Below are 23,551 nucleotides of genomic sequence, written 5' to 3' on the forward strand. Positions count from 1 at the left end.
TCTTTTATTCAAGCACTCATGGTCCTTTTACTTGTTTTCCCAGGAAGAAAGAGTTGCTGTTTCCAAAGCCAAAGAATTTTTGGAAACCCACTTGTATTCAGCAAATGACCCTTACACCACAGCATTAACAACATATGCCTTGACACTGTTGCGTAGCACTTCTGCTCCTCTGTCTCTCAGGAGGCTAAACAGCATGGCTATAACTAAAGGTACCTGTGCCTCACCTGAAAACCACTGGATAGTCTTTCACAGTATATGTTTCATAAATTGGTCTCTTTTTATTTAAGATGGTTTCACTCACTGGAGTTTGACTGGCTCATTGGCAACAGAAGAGGACACATTCATGGGATTCAGTGATGGGCTATCACAGTCAGGTAACATTTAGACACATGCAGTATTGTGAACCGTTCAAAAATGCAACAGCCACATTATACTAATTTTCCCATTTTCTTGAAAGGTTGATTGATGCAAGGAAGAATGTATTAATCTGAAATAACTGGTAAAATAAATTCTCTCCCCAGTACTCTTCGATTACATGACACCACAAAGCACATAGTTGTGTCTTTTTTTTTAGAGTATTTTTACTGTATTTAGCGTGTAACTAGTGGCGTAATTTGAAGCTTGTGGTCCCCAATGCAAATTCTCCAAAAAGGCTCTCTACTAACACAGGTCTTTAATAGTGATAGTCTTGGGGTAAATGGGCCCCCAATCTCCAAGCAGAACTGCCAACTTGACTTTTACTTTTTTGGGACAGCTTAACAAAAAAATCATGGACAGATAATAATTTTAAGAACTTGTAGATCTATAGGGGGAAAAAGCGCAATAGGGTCTTACCCGGTATGAGGGTAGAGAGACAGAAAGAGGTACCTGGTAGGGTTGTGCAAGTCACAACTCCTTATGATCGCATGTGAGTGTCTTTTTGTGGTTTAGCAGCGGCCCCGGAATGCAGTATATAATATATAAGTCAGGTAAAGAGAAAACCGGTTTAAGTGCCGCGCTAAAAACCACTGATGCTGTAGATGAAAAAGATTTCCTTTATTTCATAATTCTACGTGTTTCAGAGACATCTCCGTCTCCTTCCTCTGAGTCATATGGGCTGTTCACTTTTCAAATGCATATGTGGCTACTGGTCTTCCTTTATATAGGCTCTGTTGCCCATTTTTTGTAATATGATTTCTTTTCCTGAGGAAGGAGATGGAGATGTCTCCTAAACGCGTATTATGAAATAAAGGAAATCTTTTTCATCTACAGCATCAGTGGTTTTTAGCGCGGCATTTAAACCGGTTTTCTCTTTACCTGACCAATAATTTTAAGAACACATTGTAAAACCATAATAAACCATTATGATTATAAGTGATATATGTCTACAACCCATACGGTAATTCTGCTATGAAGACATCAGCTGCATTCATTGTAAATTGTAAAATGATGACAATTACAGTCAAAATAATCAGTTTACATTTCTTCAGCATCAAAAAAATCATGGACGCCTTACATTTTTTTTTATAGACAGAGCAAAAAAGTGCCCTATTTTGCCGGACTGTCCTGGAATTTCTGGATGGTTGGCATTCCAGTGTCCAGGGCTTTGGTGTTACTGCAACCAACCCTCCTATGTCTAACCTATCTGTTGTTAAGCATGTATGACCTTTTCTGAAGTAACCACAGTGGAGATTGATCAAAGCAGCATTCCTCAACTTAAACGTAAATGAGTATATTTGTGCAGCAGCTTCAACATGTGCCACTGTATAGCCTTACTATAGCATATGCCACTCAATGGCCCAAAAGGTTAAAACACCATTCCAGCATGGTTTTGTTCTTCGTTTCACCACTGGAGTGGTATCACTGATGCATGTTCATGTTCCCTGCCCTTAGTAATATACTTACCAGCCACCATTTTCTTATGTTCTAGGCACCACTCCAGTCATCTTTGTGACCTGCTGGATGGCTCCTATATGTGCTGGGAAAGCCAGAGGTCATTTCTCAATGTAAATCTAGTCTATGAGACAAAACGCAACTCCCATAGCTTCACTGTGAGAGCTTGTGACTAGAGATGGGCAAACTCACAGATGTTCGGGTTAGGGTAGACTCACACGAGCGTGAAAATCGGATGAGTGCAATGCGAGAAAATCTCGCATTGCACTTGGACCTATGTTAGTCAATGAGGGAGAACAGTTAGTCAGCTTTTTTCGCATCCAGATTCTGAATGCGAGAAAAGCGTCAGCATGCTGCGATTTTCTGCTAGAGCCGTATCCCTTGTGTGCCGCCCCCGAGTCAGCAGCCGGGCTGCTTGGATCCGGATCCGCGGTGGTTCGAGGGGTCTCCGGACCCAGGGGTCGGGGTCATGCGGCCACTCAAATAAAAGGGGGGAATATTTACATGTGGCTGTTTGGTTGAAGTTCGTGACGCCACCCGTGGTTTGTGGTAAGGGTGAAGTACCACCGCTGCAGCTGGGAGTACCCAGTGGCGATGAAGTGGGCAGCCAGGTGTTTAACCCCTCCACGGGTAGGGGGAATGCCCCAGGACTTGGTGATGGTGCCGGGGAGGTGCCGTCGGGCCGGTAAGGGTTAATTATGTACTCACTCAGTCCAATAACGCTGACACTGACAACCATGGTAAACCAAAGTTCTTGATGCCACTGCAGCAGGGAGGGAGAACGCCTGGATCCCGTGCCCATTGGTGTTGCTTGTTAGCCTGTGACCTTAACCTTGGCACCTCTTGTCTGTAGTTGGTCCCTTTTAGCATGAAAGTAAACGGGTCCCACTCACCAGTGTGACTTACTGGGTGAGCTTGATCTCAGGGTTCACACTTGGGATTTTCTGGACTATGCAGTGGGAAAGTCCTATCCCCCTCATTGCGCTAGTACCCCGATTTTGGAGCGGGTGGAGAACGGATCTTGAAGGCTCCGTCCTCGTCTGGTAAATTACCAGGACGCCTGAAGCTACTTCCTGGACTAGGATCCACGTACCCTGTCGCGCCCAGGCCCCTGCCCGGTGATGGCACAAGGCCGCCGGCTGTCCTCCTCGACAGTCTGTGCCCCTTGTCACAATCCCCTGCGACCGGGGTCCAGCTCCTACCAGGCCCAGATCATCGTCTGCCACCTAGTAGTCTCAAGGAGTCCAGCTCCTGACCTCTCCTCCCGAGAGTCACTGCTTAACTAACTGTCTCTTACCACTCATGACCTCCCCATAACCAACCCTCCAAGTGGCCAACCCTATTCCCTTCAGGCTGTCTACTGGTGTGTCTGGTGGGTGTGGTGCAGAGTGTTCCTAGGGTTTTGATTAGCTTGTTCTTAGCAATACCAAAGGTCAGAGACCCGTAACCAAGGAGGAGGTGGATATCATGCAGAAGGGCAGATTGCACAATACCTTGTGATGACCTGATAGGCCAGGGCGTCACACTCGCACCCATTCAAGTGAATGGGTGCGAGAGATACATCGGACTGCACTCGGATGTTATCCCAGTGCAGTGCGATATACGCAGTGGCTGACAATGGAGGAGATGGGAGGATTAACCCCTCCCTCTCCTTCGCAGTGCCCACCCTCAGCTTTATATCTGTGACCTGATTGCAGGATCGGGTCACAGTCGCATGACACTCAGCTCATGCTCACAGCAGAGCCTGAGCTGTGAGTCATTAGCATATCGCATCTGATGCTGTCGCATCGGATGCCATATGCTCGTCTGAGTCCAGCCTTACAGTATGCATTTTTGGTGGTGGCCCACTGCACTTTCACTCTCAGTTAAAAATAAAGGGTGCTGATGCATACAGACCTGTGGAAGTCAATAGAGATCACAAAAGACATCCATTTATCCTTTGCAAGTGTGCCAAAAAACTTAATTCACCTGACAGGGTGGAAATAAAAATATGAACAGAGTCTATATACGAGTCACCTTACTATTTATTTTTCGATTCATTCAGTGATCTCTGCAGAAGTGGAAATGACTGCCTATGCTTTGCTAACTTATACCCTTCTTGGAGATGTGGCATCTGCTCTTCCAGTAGTGAAATGGCTTTCCCAGCAACGAAATGCCCTGGGTGGCTTTTCATCAACACAGGTAAGGATTTCAATTTTAGTTCCACAGATCAATGATTTAGACTATATTATAATAATAATAATAATAATAATAATATATTTTTAAATAATCTTGTTTTTCAGCTCGTGTAATAGGAAGACACTGTTTAGAGTATAAACCTACAGCTTCCCTTAAAGGGAGGGTCTCAATGAGAACAACAAACCAAAAAAGATCCCAGTGGTCAAAAACACCAAGTTTCACTAAGTACTTGTCCTTGGTCTCTTCTTTTACCAGTGGTCTTCCTCTCATCTCATTTATTGGTGTTTTTGACCACTGGGATCTTTTTTGGTTTACTGTTTAGAGTATTTACGGTAACTAATTTTACTAAGAGTGCAAGATGAAAACCAGCAATATGGATTTTGTTAACGGCTCACAATCTCTGTAGAACTAGTTATATATACCCTAAAAAAAATTAAGCCCCCTGACTTTCATCAGACTCTCTCAATTGCATTCAGGTGCCAAATCAGACTCCTAAACTCATGTAGACCCCATATCAGATTATTTATGCTCATTCACACCTCTAAAGTGAATCTAATTGCCGCCAATACAACTAATCAGACCGCAGAGCAAACCCCTGAAATGAATTTAGATCCTAAACAAGAACTTTTAAAATAAATTTTGACTCTAAACCAGACCCCGAAAATTCATTCATATTGAAGATTAGGCCCTGAAATTAATGGGACACCAGACCAGACAGCTATAACTAGTCAGATCGCAGATCACACCCCTAAACTTTATTTACAAAAAATGGGGTAAGTAAGCATATCTAGTACTACTTGAATTAAATGTATAGATGCAGTCTGTTATGGTTGAAATGCTGGAGAAAACATACCCAAAAAATGACTTCAGCACACTGCTGACACTGGAACATTCAACACATAAATTATTTTAAATTGTATCACTGCTACGTATATTTGCTATAACATATATCTGAGGTTTTATTGCACATTTTTATGAAATTGTGTAAAACTATCTTTCAATAATAAAGCTTCAGGACCTTGTATACTAGGCCCCAGCCATAGTCCCAAAATTGATGGCATGCACTATGCCAAAATTCATTGTATCATATAAAAAAAATCCCTCTAACAGGCTACAAAGCTATTATCTTCTACTGCAGATCCTTACATAGGAATCATATTATACTGTGAAAAAGATTTACCTACAGCAATGTACCTTAATGAATTCCTAAAGATTATTTTAGATCCCCTAACATCCCTCTATGTCAGGGATCTCAATCTCAGCTGGGTATATAGGCCGCACATAGAAAAAAAAAAATTGGGGGGCCGCATTCTCTTCAGGACAAAGTGACATTTTTATTGGTATCATATTTTCTTTCTATATACGGTACCTTTGGATCACTGTTTTTGAACATTTGAACATTTTTCGTTTGTTTATTATAAAACATTTACAGTTTTCATTTTTATATATATATATATATATATATATATATATATATATATATATAAAACACATTTTTGCTTGTAAAAAAACCATGTTTTATTTTGATTCTCTTTTGCATTTTATCCTCTTTCTGTAATTAATACAATTTTTCAATTTGCGCCATATATTAATTTTGGCCAATATCTTATAGTAATGTTCCCATCCTGGTCATCATTTTTTAGTAATGTCTCCCATCCTGTTCCTCTGCTTGTAGCAATGTGCTCCATCCTGCTCCCTATTAGTAATATGCCCATGTCGCGGGCGGGGAAGGCGCCGCCGCTGCGCTCGCTAACGCTCGGGTCCGGCGCTGCTGCGATGGCTGCTCGGTGGCTCGAGCGGTGGGCCGGATCCGGGGACTCGAGCGGCGCTCCTCGCCCGTGAGTAAAAGGGGGTAGTTTGGTTTGGGGATTTGGTCCGTGATGCCACCCACAGGTTGTGGTGAGATTGGGCACCACCGCTGCTGGTAACGGGGATCCCGGGAGCGATGGCAGGGAGCAGCTGGGATGTTGTTCTCCCCCTCCGTGGGTAGGGGTTGGTGGTCCCGGGGCCCGGTGAGGTGACGGGGAGGCAGGGTCGGGAAGGTGCAGGGTCGCTTGGACTGCGCAGTGTGGTGCCTGGATGGCGCGGTAGTACTCACTCAGCCACAAATGTACGCAAAGTCTCTGGTAAACCTAATGGCTGGATGGACGGGTCCTGCAGCCGGCTGCTATGGCTTCTTCCGGATGGTTGGTGGTAGCTGCCTTTCCCTGCACCTGTGTGTATGTTCGGTCCCGATGGATTCCCACCGGTAACCCACTCCCCAGCGTGTATATGTGCCGGAGGAGCCCTTTTGCCCGCAGGCTCTGGCCCTTGGAACTCTAGCTGTGGCGGTAGCTGTATTTCCTTTTGCTGGTTGGACGGTTGCCTTCAACCGGGTCTTGGCTGTTAGGAAACCCCTGGGGTTCCGGTCACTGACGGATTTGACCTCTAATGGCAGCTCCAAGCCTGGTCGGGGTCCGCAGGCCCTGCCTGAGTGTGCTGGCTTCACTTCGCTCCCCGGTTCGGTACCGGCAGGCCACCGCCCGTCCCCGGTCCTACGGTTCCGCGTCGATTCGCCTCTCCTGCAGACGGCCACCACCGTCTGCCAACCTTGCTCTTAGTGCCCGGGCCACACACCCGGACACGGTCAGATTGCTCCTCACTCCTCTCTCTTTCACTTCCCTAACTGTACTCTCCTCCTTTTCCCGCCTCCAGGACTGTGAACTCCTCAGTGGGTGGGGCCAACCACCTGGCTCCACCCCACCTGGTGTGGACATCAGCCCCTGGAGGGAGGCAACAAGGATTTTGTGCCTGTCTCAGGGTGGGGGTGTGTGTTGTAGTACCTGTGACGACCTGGCTAGTCCAGGGCGCCACATTCCCCCTTGGTTAAATGCAGACCGTCCGCGGGCTGCCTGTCCATCACCGGTTTTATTTTGCAAACTGTAAAAAGAATAAACAACATGTAACGGTAAACATTAAGCATACTTCAGGTCATCTTGAACGTTGCAAAACATATATATATATAATATATATATATATATATATATATATATACATTTTTAATAACAAAGGACGGCTTCCGCTCTCCCATCCAAGCAACCGAGCCCTGATGCTGCCCCTAAGAAGTGGGCAGCACCCCTTGACCCCAGTCCAGATCCAGGCTGCCCGAGCGGGAACGGGTACGGTGCCTCGCACCCGACTGTCACTTCAGGGGACCCCATGTCCATGGGGGACCCCTGACCCCCGGAGGATTGCCACTGGTTGCGGTAGTGGCGGGCCTGGGCCATCTCTTTCCTCCAGGCCCATCCTCCAAACCTGCCTCTCCGGAGGCGGCAATGGAAAACATGCCCCAACCTATTTACAATCCCACAAGCTCGTGGGTGCCCTGCAAGTTCTCAGGCATGTCCATGAAGAGTTCCTCATGCCAACGGTAGCAAAGGGTCCCTACGGGGACAACTTGCCGGCAACGGCCGGGTCAATCACGGTGTCAATCAGGTCATTCTCTCAGTTTGATTAGTCTGATCATTCATTTACTTGTAACGGTACTGGTGGTCCCAACGGGGACAACGGTGCAACAGAGGGACCGCTGCCACATCCTTTTTCTCCAAGCAGCAGTCTTAGGGCACAGCTGCCATGGCCGCCGCTCCTGGTCAGCCGGTGTGGGGGACGGGCCCAGCCGGAGTCCCTCCGTGCCGGCTACGACCGGCACATCCAGTAGTGAGGGGCCCCGCTGTGACGTGGCCTGCTCTGCTGCTTGGCAGCTACGTCCCCGCGGGGACTCATCCGAGGCCAGGTGTCTGGAAGCGATCAGCGTGGTTTGCGGTGCTGGTGTCGGGTCGATGATTGCCTCTGTTGCGGCCGGGCGGACTGCCGGAGCCGTCGTCATCTCCGTCGCAGCCAGGATGGAAGCCGGGATGGGTGCCAGGGCAGTGGTAAAGGTAAGGCCCGGGGGCCGCAGGTCTGGGCCCTCTCCCCCAGACACTATGGGCTCCACTACCGGTGACAGTGGTAACGGGTCGGTCGGGGCGGTGGCCGCGGGCATGGGCAGTAAGGGAGGTGGCGTAGTGGATGGCAGCAGGCCGGGCCCCTCAGATGCAGCGGCCGTTCCCTCAGGGACATAGGGGCGTGGGTCGCTTACCGGCTCCTCGGAAACCACCTCCACTTCGCATGCCCACACGGTTGCAGCCAGGCCCTTCTTCTCCGACGTCCACTCCGCCATCATGGAGTGGACCGTGGCCTGGAGCTCCTGGCACGTCTTGCTGTGGTTCCAGGAATGTGTTCCGGCAGAGTCCTGGCGTCCCTGCACTTCTGCGGCGCTAATTACATGCGGCCGCTAAGCACTGCCGCTCCTGCGGCCAGCGCTCCTCCGCCAGACACGGACATCTTCTCTCCGTCAGGCGCAGACATCTTGTTACCGCCCCCTCTTGGTCCTTTCTCGACACCTCCTCTTCAGGAGCGGGGCTTCGGCTTTCACGCCTCCACTGCTCGAGAAGATGCTCGAGCGGGAAAATCTTCAAGCCCAAGATGGCGGACTCTGAAATTTTTCGGCCGGACACCGCCAGCGGGACACAAGGCGCACTTCTACCAGCCGGCAGAACGGTAAGATCCTGTTCGTGATGCCAAGTTTTCGCGGGCGGGGAGGGCGCCGCCGCTGCTGCGCTCGCTAACGCTCGGGTCCGGCGCTGCTGTGATGGCTGCTCGGTGGCTCGAGCGGTGGGCTGGATCCGGGGACTCGAGCGGCGCTCCTCGCCCGTGAGTGAAAGGGGGTAGTTTGGTTTGGGGATTTGGTCCGTGACGCCACCCATGGGTTGTGGTGAGATTGGGCACCACCGCTGCTGGTAACGGGGATCCCGGGAGCGATGGCAGGGAGCAGCTGGGATGTTGTTCTCCCCCTCCGTGGGTAGGGGTTGGTGGTCCCGGGGCCCGGTGAGGTGACGGGGAGGCAGGGTCGGGAAGGTGCAGGGTCGCTTGGACTGCGCAGTGTGGTGCCGGATGGCACGGTAGTACTCACTCAGCCACAAATGTACGCAAAGTCTCTGGTAAACAAAACGGCTGGATGGACGGGTCCCGCAGCCAGCTGCTGTGTCTTCTCCCAGACGGTTGGTGGTGGCTGCCTTTCCCTGCACCTGTGTGTATGTTCCGGCCCCGATGGATTCCCATCGGTAACCCGCTCCCCAGCGTGTATATGTGCCGGAGGAGCCCTTTTGCCCGCAGGCTCTGGCCCTTGGAACTCTAGCTGTGGCGGTAGCTGTATTTCCTTTTGCTGGTTGGACGGTTGCCTTCAATCGGGTCTTGGCTGTTAGGAAAGCCCTGGTCAGGGTCTGCAGGCCCTGCCTGAGTGTGCTGGCTTCACTTCGCTCCCCGGTTCGGTACCGGCGGGCCACCTCCCGTCCCCGGTCCTACGGTTCCGCGTCGATTCGCCTCTCCTGCAGACGGCCACCACCGTCTGCCAACCTTGCTCTTAGTGCCCGGGCCACACACCCGGATACGGTCAGATTGCTCCTCACTCCTCTCTCTTTCACTTCCCTAACCGTACTCTCCTCCTTTTCCCGCCTCCAGGACTGTGAACTCCTCCTTTTCCCGCCTACAGGACTGTGAACTCCTCAGTGGGTGGGGCCAACCACCTGGCGCCACCCCACCTGGTGTGGACATCAACCCCTGGAGGGAGGCAGCAAGGATTTTGTGTCTGGCTGATGTGCCTGTCTCGGGGTGGGGGTGTGTGTTATAGTACCTGTGACGACCTGGCTAGTCCAGGGCGCCACACCCATCCTTCTCCCCTTATAGTAATGTGCTCATCCTTATTTCCATTCTGAAGTAATGTACCCATCCTTGTCCCTGTTCTGTAGTAACGTGCCCATCCTGGTCCCTATCCTGTAGTAATGTCCCCATCCTGGTCCTCATCCTGTAGTAATTTGCCCCATCCTGGTCCTCATCCTGTGGTAATGTGCCCATCCTGTAGTAATGTGCCCATCCTTGTCCCCTTCTTGTAGTAATGTGCCCCATACTTGTCCCCATCCTGTAGTAATGTGCCCCATCCTGGTCTTTATCCTGTGGTAATGTCACCATCCTGGTCCTCATCCTGTAGTAATGTGCCCATCCTTGTCCCCACCCTGTAGTAATGTCCCCATCCTATAGTAATGCCCCCATCCTTGTCCCCCTTCTTGTAGTAATGTGCCCCATCCTTGTCCCCATCCTGTAGTAATGTTTCCATCCTGGTCCTCATCCTGTAGTAATGTGCCCCATCCTGGTCCTCATCCTGACGTAATGTGCCCATCCTGGTCCTCATCATGTAGTAATATGCCCATCTTTGTCGCCATTTTGTAGTAATGTGGCTCATCCATGTCCCTATCTTGTAGTAATGTGCCCGTCCTTGTCCCTATCCTTTAGTAATGACCCCATCCCTAAATACTAGTGCAAATCTAACCTTGCACTAAAAGATACAGTAGACTATCTTTTGGTGCAAGGTTAGATTTGCACTAATATTTATTTTATTTTAATTTAATTGTGCCTGGAAACAATGTTCAAATAGCTATCTGCAATTTTTCATAGGATACATGTGTGGCACTACAAGCGCTGGCTGAATATGCAATCCTTTCCTATATTGGTGGCGTTAATCTCACAGTATCTCTGGCATCAACCAATCTGGACTATCAAGAGAACTTTGAGCTTCACAGACTAAACAAAAAGATACTGCAAAAAGCTGTGGTGAGCAAAGAATAAAAATGGGTCTAATAATACGTTTGTGTGGGGGTTATGTATTGTTTTTCTAATCATTGTTACTGATGTATTTTTTTTGTTGTTTTATTTCATTTCTGTCCTTATTTTCCTTATTTTAGATTCCCACCGTCCCTACCGGTTTATTTGTCAGTGCAAAAGGAGAAGGCTGCTGTTTAATGCAGGTAAAATCATATTCATTTTAAGTTTATTCACACTATTTTAGTATTTAGTCAGTGTTTGGCTATGTGCCCACGGGGACATTGTCCTGCGGATATATCCGCAAGACATTCCGCAGGTGCTCCCAGAAATCCGCAACAGAAATTTCTCTGTTTCCATGCTGCGGATATACAGCGGAATGTCGTGCGGATATGGTGCGGGCATTCTGCATTGAGGATACAGTACCATGGCTTCGGCACTGCATCCTCAATGCAGAACAAGTGCTGCAGTGATCGGGGCGCTCGTATTACTTACCTCCATCATGCAGCACCTCGCTTTCCGGCGGCCGGGTCACTGTCAGGCAGCGTCTGGTTCACTGTGCTGCAGGTGGGCGGGCCTGAACTAGCTTCGGCTGTCACATGACCGGAGCTCGTGCAGGCCCCGCCCACCTCTTCCTTCCTGTACGTGGCTAGATCCACCGCGCTGCTGCCGCTACACCGGACGGAGAAAGTGACTCGGGTCTCTATCAAGGCAGGTAAGTATATGGGATTCTGTGGAGAAATCCGCAACAATAATTGACATGCTGCAGATTTTTCCGCACGAAAATCCGCACGATTTCCGCTGCGGAAAAATCCGCAGCGTGGGCACAGCATTTCCCAAATGCCATAGAAATGGCTGGGGAGTAGCTGTGCTGCAGATTTCTGGAAAATCCTCGGCTTTTCCGCGAGAAATCCGCGGCAAAATCCGCACATTTTCCACAGCGTGGGCACATAGCCTTTTGCATCAGTGCTTGTATGCCAAAACAAGTGTCCTGTCCTTGGCCTAAGGAGGACCTTTCACTAGTTTGAGCATTTTAATCTGGCCACATCATAGTATAGTGCAAGAAGAGCTGTGTAAAAGGTGGTGTTTTTCTTTAACCTCTTTTTCTAAATAGCGGAAATTTTGCTTGTAAAGTTTAGATGCTATTTATGCTATGTCTATGTCCAAAGGGGCATTACCAGAGATTTGTCTCTTGTAGATCTTCCCCTGCATGACTTTGACTATTCATAAAAATGCAGCAACATAAAGAAGAAATAAAAGAACATAGCCCCCAGAAAGTGTGAGAACAGGCTTTCCCTGTGTGAGACATTTTATGACACAGCCCTGATGTCCTCAGTGATCTCACTTCTGGCAGTTACTGTGTAGCAAACTGAGCATACTTTAAAATACTTCTAACGGGTTTCATGTCAGGTCAGTCCGCGTGGGGAAAGTGGGAGAACAGTAGACCTGACAGTGCTGAGAGGGCAGAGCTGCAGATGCAGTGATATTTGTAATGACACACAACCTTGCTTTCCTTACTGCTCTCAATACCGACAGTTACTGGTAGGAGAGGAGAGGAGAGCTATGTATTATTGCCAGAAAAAATCCTGTTCTAAGCTTTATTGGGTGCATGTTCTTTGTATGATTAGTCAACATCATGCAAGGGAAAAAGTACCGTACACATCATAAGGAGATAAATCTCTGCTAATGTCCACTTGAACATAATGTAAATTATCAGCTAAACTTCACAAGGCAATATCTCTGCAATGGAGAGGAAAAATAAGAACGTAAAAACTACGTTTTACTCAGTTTTGCAGCCACTATTTCATGATGTGACCAGTCTAACATGCTCAAACTGATGAAATTCCTATTTAAGTCTTAAAAAGCAACACAGGCTCCCTATGTCTCGTTTATAAAGCTTTATACAAGGTTTCTGGTGTGATGACAGGGAAGTACAGGAAATGTTGTTCATTCCTTCTTTCATGTAAGCTTTACCTGTTGAGAGAAAATTGTGAGACCCCCATACACAGATTTGACTAATGTGAATGGGAGAATCTAGTGTCATCAGCCTTAATCCATATGATGTTGAACTATAAACCAACTGCTACCTTGGGGACATGGATGGAATTTTTTGAGCAGTGATAGAACAAATGGCTGGTAACAACATACCACACAATTACTTCTTGTGGATAATATATATATATATATATATATATATATATATATATATATACAGTTAGGTCCAGAAATATTTGGACAGTGACACAATTTTCGCGAGTTGGGCTCTGCATGCCACCACATTGGATTTGAAATGAAACCTCTACAACAGAATTCAAGTGCAGATTGTAACGTTTAATTTGAAGGTTTGAACAAAAATATCCGATAGGAATTGTACACATTTCTTTACAAACACTGCACATTTTAGGAGGTCAAAAGTAATTGGACAAATAAACCAAACCCAAACAAAATATTTTTATTTTCAATATTTTGTTGCGAATCCTTTGGAGGCAATCACTGCCTTAAGTCTGGAACCCATGGACATCACCAAACGCTGGGTTTCCTCCTTCTTAATGCTTTGCCAGGCCTTTACAGCCGAAGCCTTCAGGTCTTGCTTGTTTGTGGGTCTTTCCGTCTTAAGTCTGGATTTGAGCAAGTGAAATGCATGCTCAATTGGGTTAAGATCTGGTGATTGACTTGGCCATTGCAGAATGTTCCACTTTTTTGCACTCATGAACTCCTGGGTAGCTTTGGCTGTATGCTTGGGGTTATTGTCCATCTGTACTATGAAGCGCCGTCCGATCAACTTTGCGGCATTTGGCTTAATCTGGGCTGAAAGTATATCCCTGTACACTTCAGAATTCATCCGGCTACTCTTGTCTGCTGTTATGTCATCAATAAACACAAGTGACCCAGTGCCATTGAAAGCCATGCATGCCCATGCCATCACGTTGCCTCCACCATGTTTTACAGAGGATGTGGTGTGCCTTGGATCATGTGCCGTTCCCTTTCTTCTCCAAACTTTTTTCTTCCCATCATTCTGGTACAGGTTGATCTTTGTCTCATCTGTCCATAGAATACTTTTCCAGAACTGAGCTGGCTTCATGAGGTGTTTTTCAGCAAATTTAACTCTGGCCTGTCTATTTTTGGAATTGATGAATGGTTTGCATCTAAATGTGAACCCTTTGTATTTACTTTCATGGAGTCTTCTCTTTACTATTGACTTAGAGACAGATACACCTACTTCACTGAGAGTGTTCTGGACTTCAGTTGATGTTGTGAACGGGTTCTTCTTCACCAAAGAAAGTATGCGGCGATCATCCACCACTGTTGTCATCCATGGACGCCCAGGCCTTTTTGAGTTCCCAAGCTCACCAGTCAATTCCTTTTTTCTCAGAATGTACCCGACTGTTGATTTTGCTACTCCAAGCATGTCTGCTATCTCTCTGATGGATTTTTTCTTTTTTTTCAGCCTCAGGATGTTCTGCTTCACCTCAATTGAGAGTTCCTTGGACCGCATGTTGTCTGGTCACAGCAACAGCTTCCAAATGCAAAACCACACACCTGTAATCAACCCCAGACCTTTTAACTACTTCATTGATTACAGGTTAACGAGGGAGACGCCTTCAGAGTTAATTGCAGCCCTTAGAGTCCCTTGTCCAATTACTTTTGGTCCCTTGAAAAAGAGGAGGCTATGCATTACAGAGCTATGATTCCTAAACCCTTTCTCCGATTTGGATGTGAAAACTCTCATATTGCAGCTGGGAGTGTGCACTTTCAGCCCATATTATATATATAATTGTATTTCTGAACATGTTTTTGTAAACAGCTAAAATAACAAAACTTGTGTCACTGTCCAAATATTTCTGGCCCTGACTGTATATCTAACAGTGCTACACATGAACTTCCAATCCAGACAGACAAAAACATCAAACCATAGATGTCCATAAATTAAAGGGTTTTTCCACTACTTGGATAACCCCTTCTCCATACCATGTTTACCTCCATAAAAATAACAAAACCTGTACTTACCTGTGGTGCCCTCGCGGTTCCAGCCATGTCGGTATCCAAGGGTCCACGTGACATTGTTATGAGATGCGAGCCCCGCAAACAATCAGCACCAGCTTCCTTCTCCCCTCCTTCGGACGTTTAAGTAACTAATAGGAAGTGAGCGCTGCAGCTGCCACTCACTTCCTGTTAATTACTTAACCGTATGATGTCAGGGATATGGAAGCCATTGCTGCTTTGGCGTGGGGCTCCATTAACATAACAATGTCACGTGGACAACAGAAACGTGAGTGGAATGTGAAGGGGTTGCCCAAGTAGTGGACAATGCCTTTCAGTTATGTGTAATAATGAGAAATTACACAGGTAAAAAGTATTGAACACAAGAAGAAAAGAGGTACAAAGAGCCATGGAAAGTCATGACACCAGCTGAAATCTATCAATAATTAGACAGCAATCCTTCCATTTAATTAAAAATAATATCAGCTGGTTCAGTTGATGGCTTATAAAAAGGAGTCTCATTACCAAAGGTGCCACACAAGAAGAATCTCATGATGGTAAAATCAGTGTGACTTTTGCAACCTTATTTGATGCAATTAACTACTGATGGCATTAGTTACAGAAACATTTCTAAACTACTGAGGGTTCCAGTGAGCAGTGTTGGGGCCATAATCCTAAAGTGGAAAGAACATAATTTCACCCTAAACCGGCCACGATCAGATGCTCCCCGCAGGATTTCAGACAGAGCAATGAAAAGAATTATCAAAAGAGTTGAGTTGTCCCAAGAGCCAAAAACCACCTGTGGAGAGCTACAGAAACTTGAAATCAGCAGATACAATTTTTTAAAAGAAAACATTTAGTAATGCACTCAACCTCCAATGCCTGAATGTACACTCACTACACAAGACTCCAGTGCTGAAAAAAAAAAGCATGTTCAAGAGCATTTAAAGTTTGCTCAACAACATGTAGACAAGCTTGTGAGAAAACAATGTTGTCAGCTGAGACCAAAATTGAACTTTTTGGATGCCATAATAGAAATGTTTGGAGGCTAAAAGGAACTGCACATGCCAGCAGTGACACTTGGAGGTGGGAACATCATGGTGTGGGGCTGTGTTTTAGAATACGGCTCTGGCAAACGTCATATAGTTCAGGATTTGAACAGTGTTTATCGGGAAGAATGGCCCAAAATCACACCTGAGCAATGCATGCAACTTGTTTCTCCATACTGGTGCCACTGAATGGGTTGTTCCCGACATCTGACACCCGAAATTATTATCAATGGCACATTTAAAAAAAATATTTACTTAGAGAATTGGTGATGTGCTCAATACTTATTTCACCCACTTTATATATGTAGGAGGTTGACCGGTGCCCTGCAACCCCCCTGAAGACGTCATGATTATTTTGTGTATTTATGTATGGGAAATTTTGTTTTTATGTGTGTGTGCTCTTGGGTGCACAGTTTTCAGGCACCACTAGGTGTCACTGCTCCCTGGTCCTTTAGTTTGGGGTTGGGATGGAGAACAGGGCTGAAGGAGTTAAAGGTTAAAATCTGCCCAGCAACAGTCAGATAGGGACACCGGTATGAAGAGGGAGGAAGCTGTACCTAAGGAAGGTATCGTGACAGAAGCCCAGAGAAATTTGGCTAGACCCTGAGGCTCACCCTAGGAGGTCCAGAGCAAGGCAAAAAGGAGTTATTCAGTAGCCAGGTGCAGTGAAAGGCACAGATTGACTCTGAAGTTGTGGTCCTCGGCTCTAGTGGGACTTTGTAACGCCTGCCTGGATCAACAGACTCAGGTGGGATGTAATGGACAGACTAGAGGGAAGCCACTCACCAAGCAGGACCCCCAGAACCCTGAAACCCTTTAACCCCTATACAGGGATTTGGAATTACACAGGGCCCTGGAGATCACTACCTGTGGAAGGCTGCAGTCTGATGAGAGTAGTCGTCAGGCAGGGTCAAACCAGGAATAGCAGAACAGGGACAGAATCGGCAGACAAGGACGTAATCAGAAAACATAGCAGAGGTCAAATCCGGATTGGGCAGCGAGGTACAAAAACAGCAGGCAGAAGGGTAGTCAGAAAACACGAGAAGTCAGCACACAGGAATCACAAAACAGAATAGGGCGGATAAGGAGCCAGGAAATCAGAACTATCTCTGGCACAGGTCAGCAGACAGCAGGGGAGCTAAGAAGGGTGTGGTGTCTTCCCATTGGCTGTAGCTGAACACTGGCAACTTCAGCTGGAAGACACACGCCACCCACAGTCAGCCAGTGGTACTTCAGATCCCAAGATAACCCAACCCAGTGGATGATCGGAGCCTGCGCCCACCGGTGCTGCTGGCATCGACTCCTCTCCCATTACCAGCACCATCCACAGCAGGAACACGGCGTAGCCTGGCGATCGGAGCAGAAGTCGCTGGAGCGGACTCCGGTGGTGACGTAACAGACTTCTGGGAAGGAACTGACTCCAATAAGACTGGTCTAGGTGTGAGGTAACATAGACCTGGGCGAACATGTCAGCACAGACAGTGGTGAAGGAACTCCGTCCGGTGGTGTATCACAATCCTGTGGAAGGGGATGCGGTTAGATCTATGTGGGACTCTATGAATTTACTAGCTGCCACTGTGGTGTTGCCGGGAAGGAGAGACCATCCTATTGTAGCTGGAGAGAAGTACAGGAGGGAGCAGTCTGCAGAAAAAAAGTATAAAGAAAACAAACCGTAACATGCCTGTAACGTTAAAACTATGTGCCCGGAGCAGATGTGTTCCACAGAAAGTGTGTGTTTTCTTCAGTAAAGAGATGTTAATCGTTATCTTGGACTCTGTCTTTGACTTAATTCTTACGAAGGAGGGTTTTGGTGTTCCTTGTTGCACTGTGTAGGTGGTAGGAGTGCAACCTGGAAAAGCAGCACTGCCTTGAAGCAGGAGTTCACCTCTGTTCATGACTACGGCCCCCTGCCACCCCCTCAACATATACATACCTTTACCTTTACAGTCCAAGTCTGTTTCTCCATTACTGAGACATCAGTATTTGAATTAATAAGCATATGAGACTGAAGAGCTATTATTTTTAGGTATGAAGCCTCTGTCACTCCAGCTCTTTTCATCGTCGAGCACCTTCTCCTTCTGCTTGATTGACAGCCTCTATGCTGTGTGACTTAAGGCAAAGGAGTCACCAGTTAAGCAGGAGGAGGTGGCACTGGGTGGAAATAGAGCTGCAGTGACAGAGGCTTCAGATCTACACATACCGTTGTGCTCAAAAGTTTACATACAGTTAGGTCCAGAAATATTTGGACAGTGACACAAGTTTTGTTATTTTAGCTGTTTACAAAAACATGTTCAGAAATGTTCATGCAGAGCCCAACTCGCGAAAATTGTGTTACTGTCCAAATATTTCTGGACCTAACTGTACACTTGCAGATTTTTTGCTTTCTTTGCCTTTTTTCAGAGAATATGAATGATGACCCAAAAACTTTTTTTCCACGCATGGTTTGTGGTTGGGTGAAGCCATTTATTGTCAAACTACTGTTTTCTGTTTTTAAATTATAATGACAACCAAAAATATCCAACTTACGCTGATCAAAAGTTCACATACCGTGGTGATTTTGGCCTGATAACATGCACAGAAGTTGACACAAATGGGTTTGAATAGCTAATAAAGGTAAAGGCCTCTTTACACACTGAGACTTTCTAGCGATCCCACCAGCGATCCCAACCTGGCCAGGATCGCTACAAAGTCTCTGGTGAGTCGCTGGTGAGCTGTCAAACATCCAGACCTGGCCAACGACGCAACAGCGATCCGGACCTGCAGAACGACCTAGCTAGTCATTGGGGACGTTGTAAGACCTAAAACACACATCCGTGAAAACCGTGAAAACCACCGTGAAAACTGTCGGCAGACAGCAGACAGAGTAGCGCGATGAGAATGAACTCGGGTGAACTTCACCCGACTTCATTGTCATGCCGCGGCTCTGTCTGTGTGCCGTGTACTGATTAGCGGTCACCTGTGAAGGATTCACCGGTGACCGCTAATCCCCCGAGTGACTGAAGTGCCCCCCCTCTCTCATACTCACCGATCCCCGATCACCGGCGCTGCACGGCGTTCACATTGCTCCGGCGGCTTTTTCTAATTTGAAAAAGCCGGCCGCTCATTAAACAATCTCGTATTCCCTGCTTTCCCCGCCCACCGGCGCCTATGATTGGTTGCAGTGAGACACGCCCCCACGCTGAGTGACAGGTGTCTCACTGCACCCAATCACAGCAGCCGGTGGGCGTGTCACTATGGAGTATAGAAATAAATAAATAAATAATTAAAAAAAACGGCGTGCGGTTCCCCCCAAATTTAATACCAGCCAGATAAAGCCATACGGCTGAAGGCTGGTATTCTCAGGATGGGGAGCTCCACGTTATGGGGAGCCCTCCAGCCTAACAATATCAGTCAGCAGCCGCCCAGAATGGCCGCATACATTAGATGCGACTGTTCTGGGACAGTATCCGGCTCTTCCCGATTTGCCCTGGTGCGTTGGCAAATCGGGGTAATAAGGAGTTATTGGCAGCCCATAGCTGCCAATAAGTCCTAGATTAATCATGTCAGGCGTCTCCCCGAGATACCTTCTATGATTAATCTGTAAATTACAGTAAATAAACACACACACCTGAAAAATCCTTTATTAGAAATAAAAAACACAAACATTCCCTGGTTCACCACTTTAATCAGCCCCAAAAAGCCCTCCATGTCCAGCGGAATCCAGGATGGTCCAGCGTCGCTTCCAGCTGTGCTGCATGGAGGTGACCGGAGCAGCAGAAGAAACCGCTGCTCCTGTCACCTCCACGCAGCAAATGAAGAGAGCCATTTAGTCTCACCGTACACTAGTCTGGGTAGGGTTGATAAATTCCACTTGTTCTCATGTCACCCATGGAATCTAGGGGCAATACAAGCTTCGGACTTTCTCACTACGGTCATAGTGTCCCAAACAATCCCCCCCCCTTTTTGTTCTACATATATATTTTATTAAAGAGAAACCAAGGGAAAAATTGTGAAAACATACCCTGCTGTAACTAAATAAAAGCATAGTGCATATAAACATAGGGTACTTAGTAAACACTGTTTTTGATCAAAAAAAGCATAAAGCTATCCCACCAACGCCAAGGTGTACCCAGTTGGGATAGTACCTACACTCTCTAATATTAAAACCTTACCATGGGTCTAAAATAGGCCTCAATGTGGCTAAGGGCAGAGAGCGACTGGGTCTCAACAGGACACACACAGTCAGGGGGATTCACAGAATGAAATGTCCAGCTCACCAAGAGGGAGGGCCACACCCCATTTGTACTGAATACAAAAAAACTACATAAAAACAAAAAAGTGAGCCGGAGTATGAGATGGTATACATGGAGCTTGTGAGCTCATGTTCACACTGGCCATTAAACAAAGAGAAACCAAGGGAAAAATTGTGAAAACATACCCTGCTGTAACTAAATAAAAGCATAGTGCATATAAACATAGGGTACTTAGTAAACACTGTTTTTGATCAAAAAAAGCATAAAGCTATCCCACCAACACCAAGGTGTACCCAGTTGGGATAGTACCTACACTCTCTAATATTAAAACCTTACCATGGGTCTAAAATAGGCCTCAATGTGGCTAAGGGCAGAGAGCGACCGGGTCCCAACAGGACACACACAGTCAGGGGGATTCACAGAATGAAATGTCCAGCTCACCAAGAGGGAGGGCCACACCCCATTTGTACTGAATACAAAAAAACTACATAAAAACAAAAAAGTGAGCCGGAGTATGAGATGGTATACATGGAGCTTGTGAGCTCATGTTCACACTGGCCATTAAACAAAGAGAAACCAAGGGAAAAATTGTGAAAACATACCCTGCTGTAACTAAATAAAAGCATAGTGCATATAAACATAGGGTACTTAGTAAACACTGTTTTTGATCAAAAAAAGCATAAAGCTATCCCACCAACGCCAAGGTGTACCCAGTTGGGATAGTACCTACACTCTCTAATATTAAAACCTTACCATGGGTCTAAAATAGGCCTCAATGTGGCTAAGGGCAGAGAGCGACCGGGTCCCAACAGGACACACACAGTCAGGGGGATTCACAGAATGAAATGTCCAGCTCACCAAGAGGGAGGGCCACACCCCATTTGTACTGAATACAAAAAAACTACATAAAAACAAAAAAGTGAGCCGGAGTATGAGATGGTATACATAAGTACCCTATGTTTATATGCACTATGCTTTTATTTAGTTACAGCAGGGTATGTTTTCACAATTTTTCCCTTGGTTTCTCTTTGTTTAATGGCCAGTGTGAACATGAGCTCACAAGCTCCATGTATACCATCTCATACTCCGGCTCACTTTTTTGTTTTTTTGTTTTTATATATATTTTATTAAATGATATTGATTCCATTGAGTCATTGTCATTCTACATTTTTTATTGTTTTTTGTTGTACCATGTAAAACCATTGTTTTTGGTATATTTATATACTTTCTCGAAATATGTTTCTAGATGCATATATCAATTGTTGTTTGTGATGTTTTTTTTGCCTTTATACCGGTCTTCAGTATAAAGACGTACACCTTCTTATATCCCCTTAAGGCCCCTTTCACACGTCAGTGATTCTGGTACGTTTGTGCTTTTTTTTAAACGTACCAGAATCACTGACATACGCAGACCCATTATAATGAATGGGTCTGCTCACACGTCAGTGATTTGTCACTGCACGTATCTCCGTGCAGCGTACCCGCATGTGCGTGATTGCTGCACGGAGACATGTCCATTTTTTTCTGGCATCACTGATGTTCCACGGACCACGCAGTGGTGTGGTCCGTGAAACACGTGCCAGAAAAAAACGTGCATTTAAAATAATAAACATTTTAACTCACCCAGCGTCCAGCGATGTCCTCTGCAGCCCGGCCTCCCTGCTGCTTCTAAGCCGGCTGATTACTGCCGCGTATATTCATTATGCGCGACACAGCCGACCCGGAAGCAGCTGCTGCGGGGGTCACCGCCGGCCTGATGCTGCACCGCGGGAGCGATCAGCACCATGGACAGCGGGCAGGGCTGTATTTTGCCTTCATGCTGCCCTAGGCACTTTAAGTGGTCGCGCCCCTTAGTGACAACGTAAAACTGAGTTTTCGCACACGACATCTGTTTAAGGCAGAACTACTCTGTAAAACACTTGAAAAAGTATCAATGAGAAACGAAGGGCACTAACCCCCCCCCCCCCCCAATGGGGATCACCACAGGCACATCACAACATAGCATGAGTATAAAATATTCCCACCACACCGTCCCCACTTATATACTGTGACTGTGACACTGCCCCTAATAAACTACACACTGCCCTCCCTTATAAATTATACCCACCACACCTTCCTCAATTATGAAATATGATCTGCACATTGTCCTCACATGCTGCCCCCTCCTCACAGTGTCCCATGCATGCTGCCCCCTCCTCACAATGTCTCATGCATGCTGCCCCCTCCTCACAGTGTCCCATGCATGCTGCCCCCTCCTCACAGTGTCCCATGCATGCTGCCCCCTCCTCACAATGTCCCATGCATACTGCCCCCTCCTCACAGTGTCCCATGCATGCTGCCCCCTCCTCACAGTGTCCCATGCATGCTGCCCCCTCCTCACAGTGTCCCATGCATGCTGCCTCCTCCTCAGTGTCCCATGCATGCTGCCCCCTCCTTACAGTGTCCCATGCATGCTGCCCCCTCCTCATAGTGTCCCATGCATGCTGCCCCCTCCTCACAATGTCCCATGCATACTGCCCCCTCCTCACAGTGTCCCATGCATGCTGCCCCCTTCTCACAGTGTCCCATGCATGCTGCCTCCTCCTCACAGTGTCCCATGCATGCTGCCTCCTCCTCAGTGTCCCATGCATGCTGCCTCCTCCTCACAGTGTCCCATGCATGCTGCCCCCTCCTCACAGTGTCCCATGCATGCTGCCCCCTCCTCACAAAGTCCCATGCATACTGCCCCCTCCTCACAGTGTCCCATGCATGCTGCCCCCTCCTCACAGTGTCCCATGCATGCTGCCCCCTCCTCACAGTGTCCCATGCATGCTGCCCCCTCCTCACAGTGTCCCATGCATGCTGCCCCCTCCTCACAATGTCCCATGCATGCTGCCCCCTCCTCACAGTGTCCCATGCATGCTGCCCCCTCCTCACAGTGTCCCATGCATGCTGCCCCCTCCTCACAATGTCCCATGCATGCTGCCCCCTCCTCACAGTGTCCCATGCATGCTGCCCCCTCCTCACAGTGTCCCATGCATGCTGCCCCCTCCTCACAATGTCCCATGCATGCTGCCCCCTCCTCACAATGTCCCATGCTTGCTGCCCCCTCCTCACAGTGTCCCATGCATGCTGCCCCCTCCTCACAGTGTCCCATGCATGCTGCCCCCTCCTCACAGTGTCCCATGCATGCTGCCCCCTCCTCACAATGTCCCATGCATGCTGCCCCCTCCTCACAGTGTCCCATGCATGCTGCCCCCTCCTCACAATGTCCCATGCATGCTGCCCCCTCCTCACAGTGTCCCATGCATGCTGCCCCCTCCTCACAGTGTCCCATGCATGCTGCCCCCTCCTCACAATGTCCCATGCTTGTTGCCCCCTCCTCACAATGTCCCATGCTTGCTGCCCCCTCCTCACAATGTCCCATGCATGCTGCCCCTTCCTCACAGTGTCCCATGCATGCTGCCCCCTCCTCACAATGTCCCATGCATGCTGCCCCCTCCTCACAATGTCCCATGCATACTGCCCCCTCCTCACAATGTCCCATGCATGCTGCCCCCTCCTCACAATGTCCCATGCATGCTTCCC

The 23,551-nt window shown here is 47.6% G+C and overlaps 1 protein-coding gene across 1 annotated transcript in view; it reads left to right on the forward strand.

Moving 5' to 3' along the window:
* The window catches only part of CPAMD8 (C3 and PZP like alpha-2-macroglobulin domain containing 8), a 299,461-nt gene that overhangs the window by 212,820 nt on the left and 63,090 nt on the right, over positions 1-23,551 (forward strand). Inside the window, exons 30-34 of the mRNA XM_075314975.1 lie at positions 44-209; positions 288-374; positions 3,917-4,053; positions 10,579-10,734; positions 10,866-10,928. Coding sequence (XP_075171090.1) covers positions 44-209; positions 288-374; positions 3,917-4,053; positions 10,579-10,734; positions 10,866-10,928 — 609 coding nt within the window. The remainder of the gene's footprint in view (positions 1-43; positions 210-287; positions 375-3,916; positions 4,054-10,578; positions 10,735-10,865; positions 10,929-23,551) is intronic.

Source organism: Anomaloglossus baeobatrachus, chromosome 1 (assembly GCF_048569485.1).
Source record: "Anomaloglossus baeobatrachus isolate aAnoBae1 chromosome 1, aAnoBae1.hap1, whole genome shotgun sequence".
Classification (NCBI taxonomy): Eukaryota; Metazoa; Chordata; class Amphibia; order Anura; family Aromobatidae; genus Anomaloglossus; species Anomaloglossus baeobatrachus.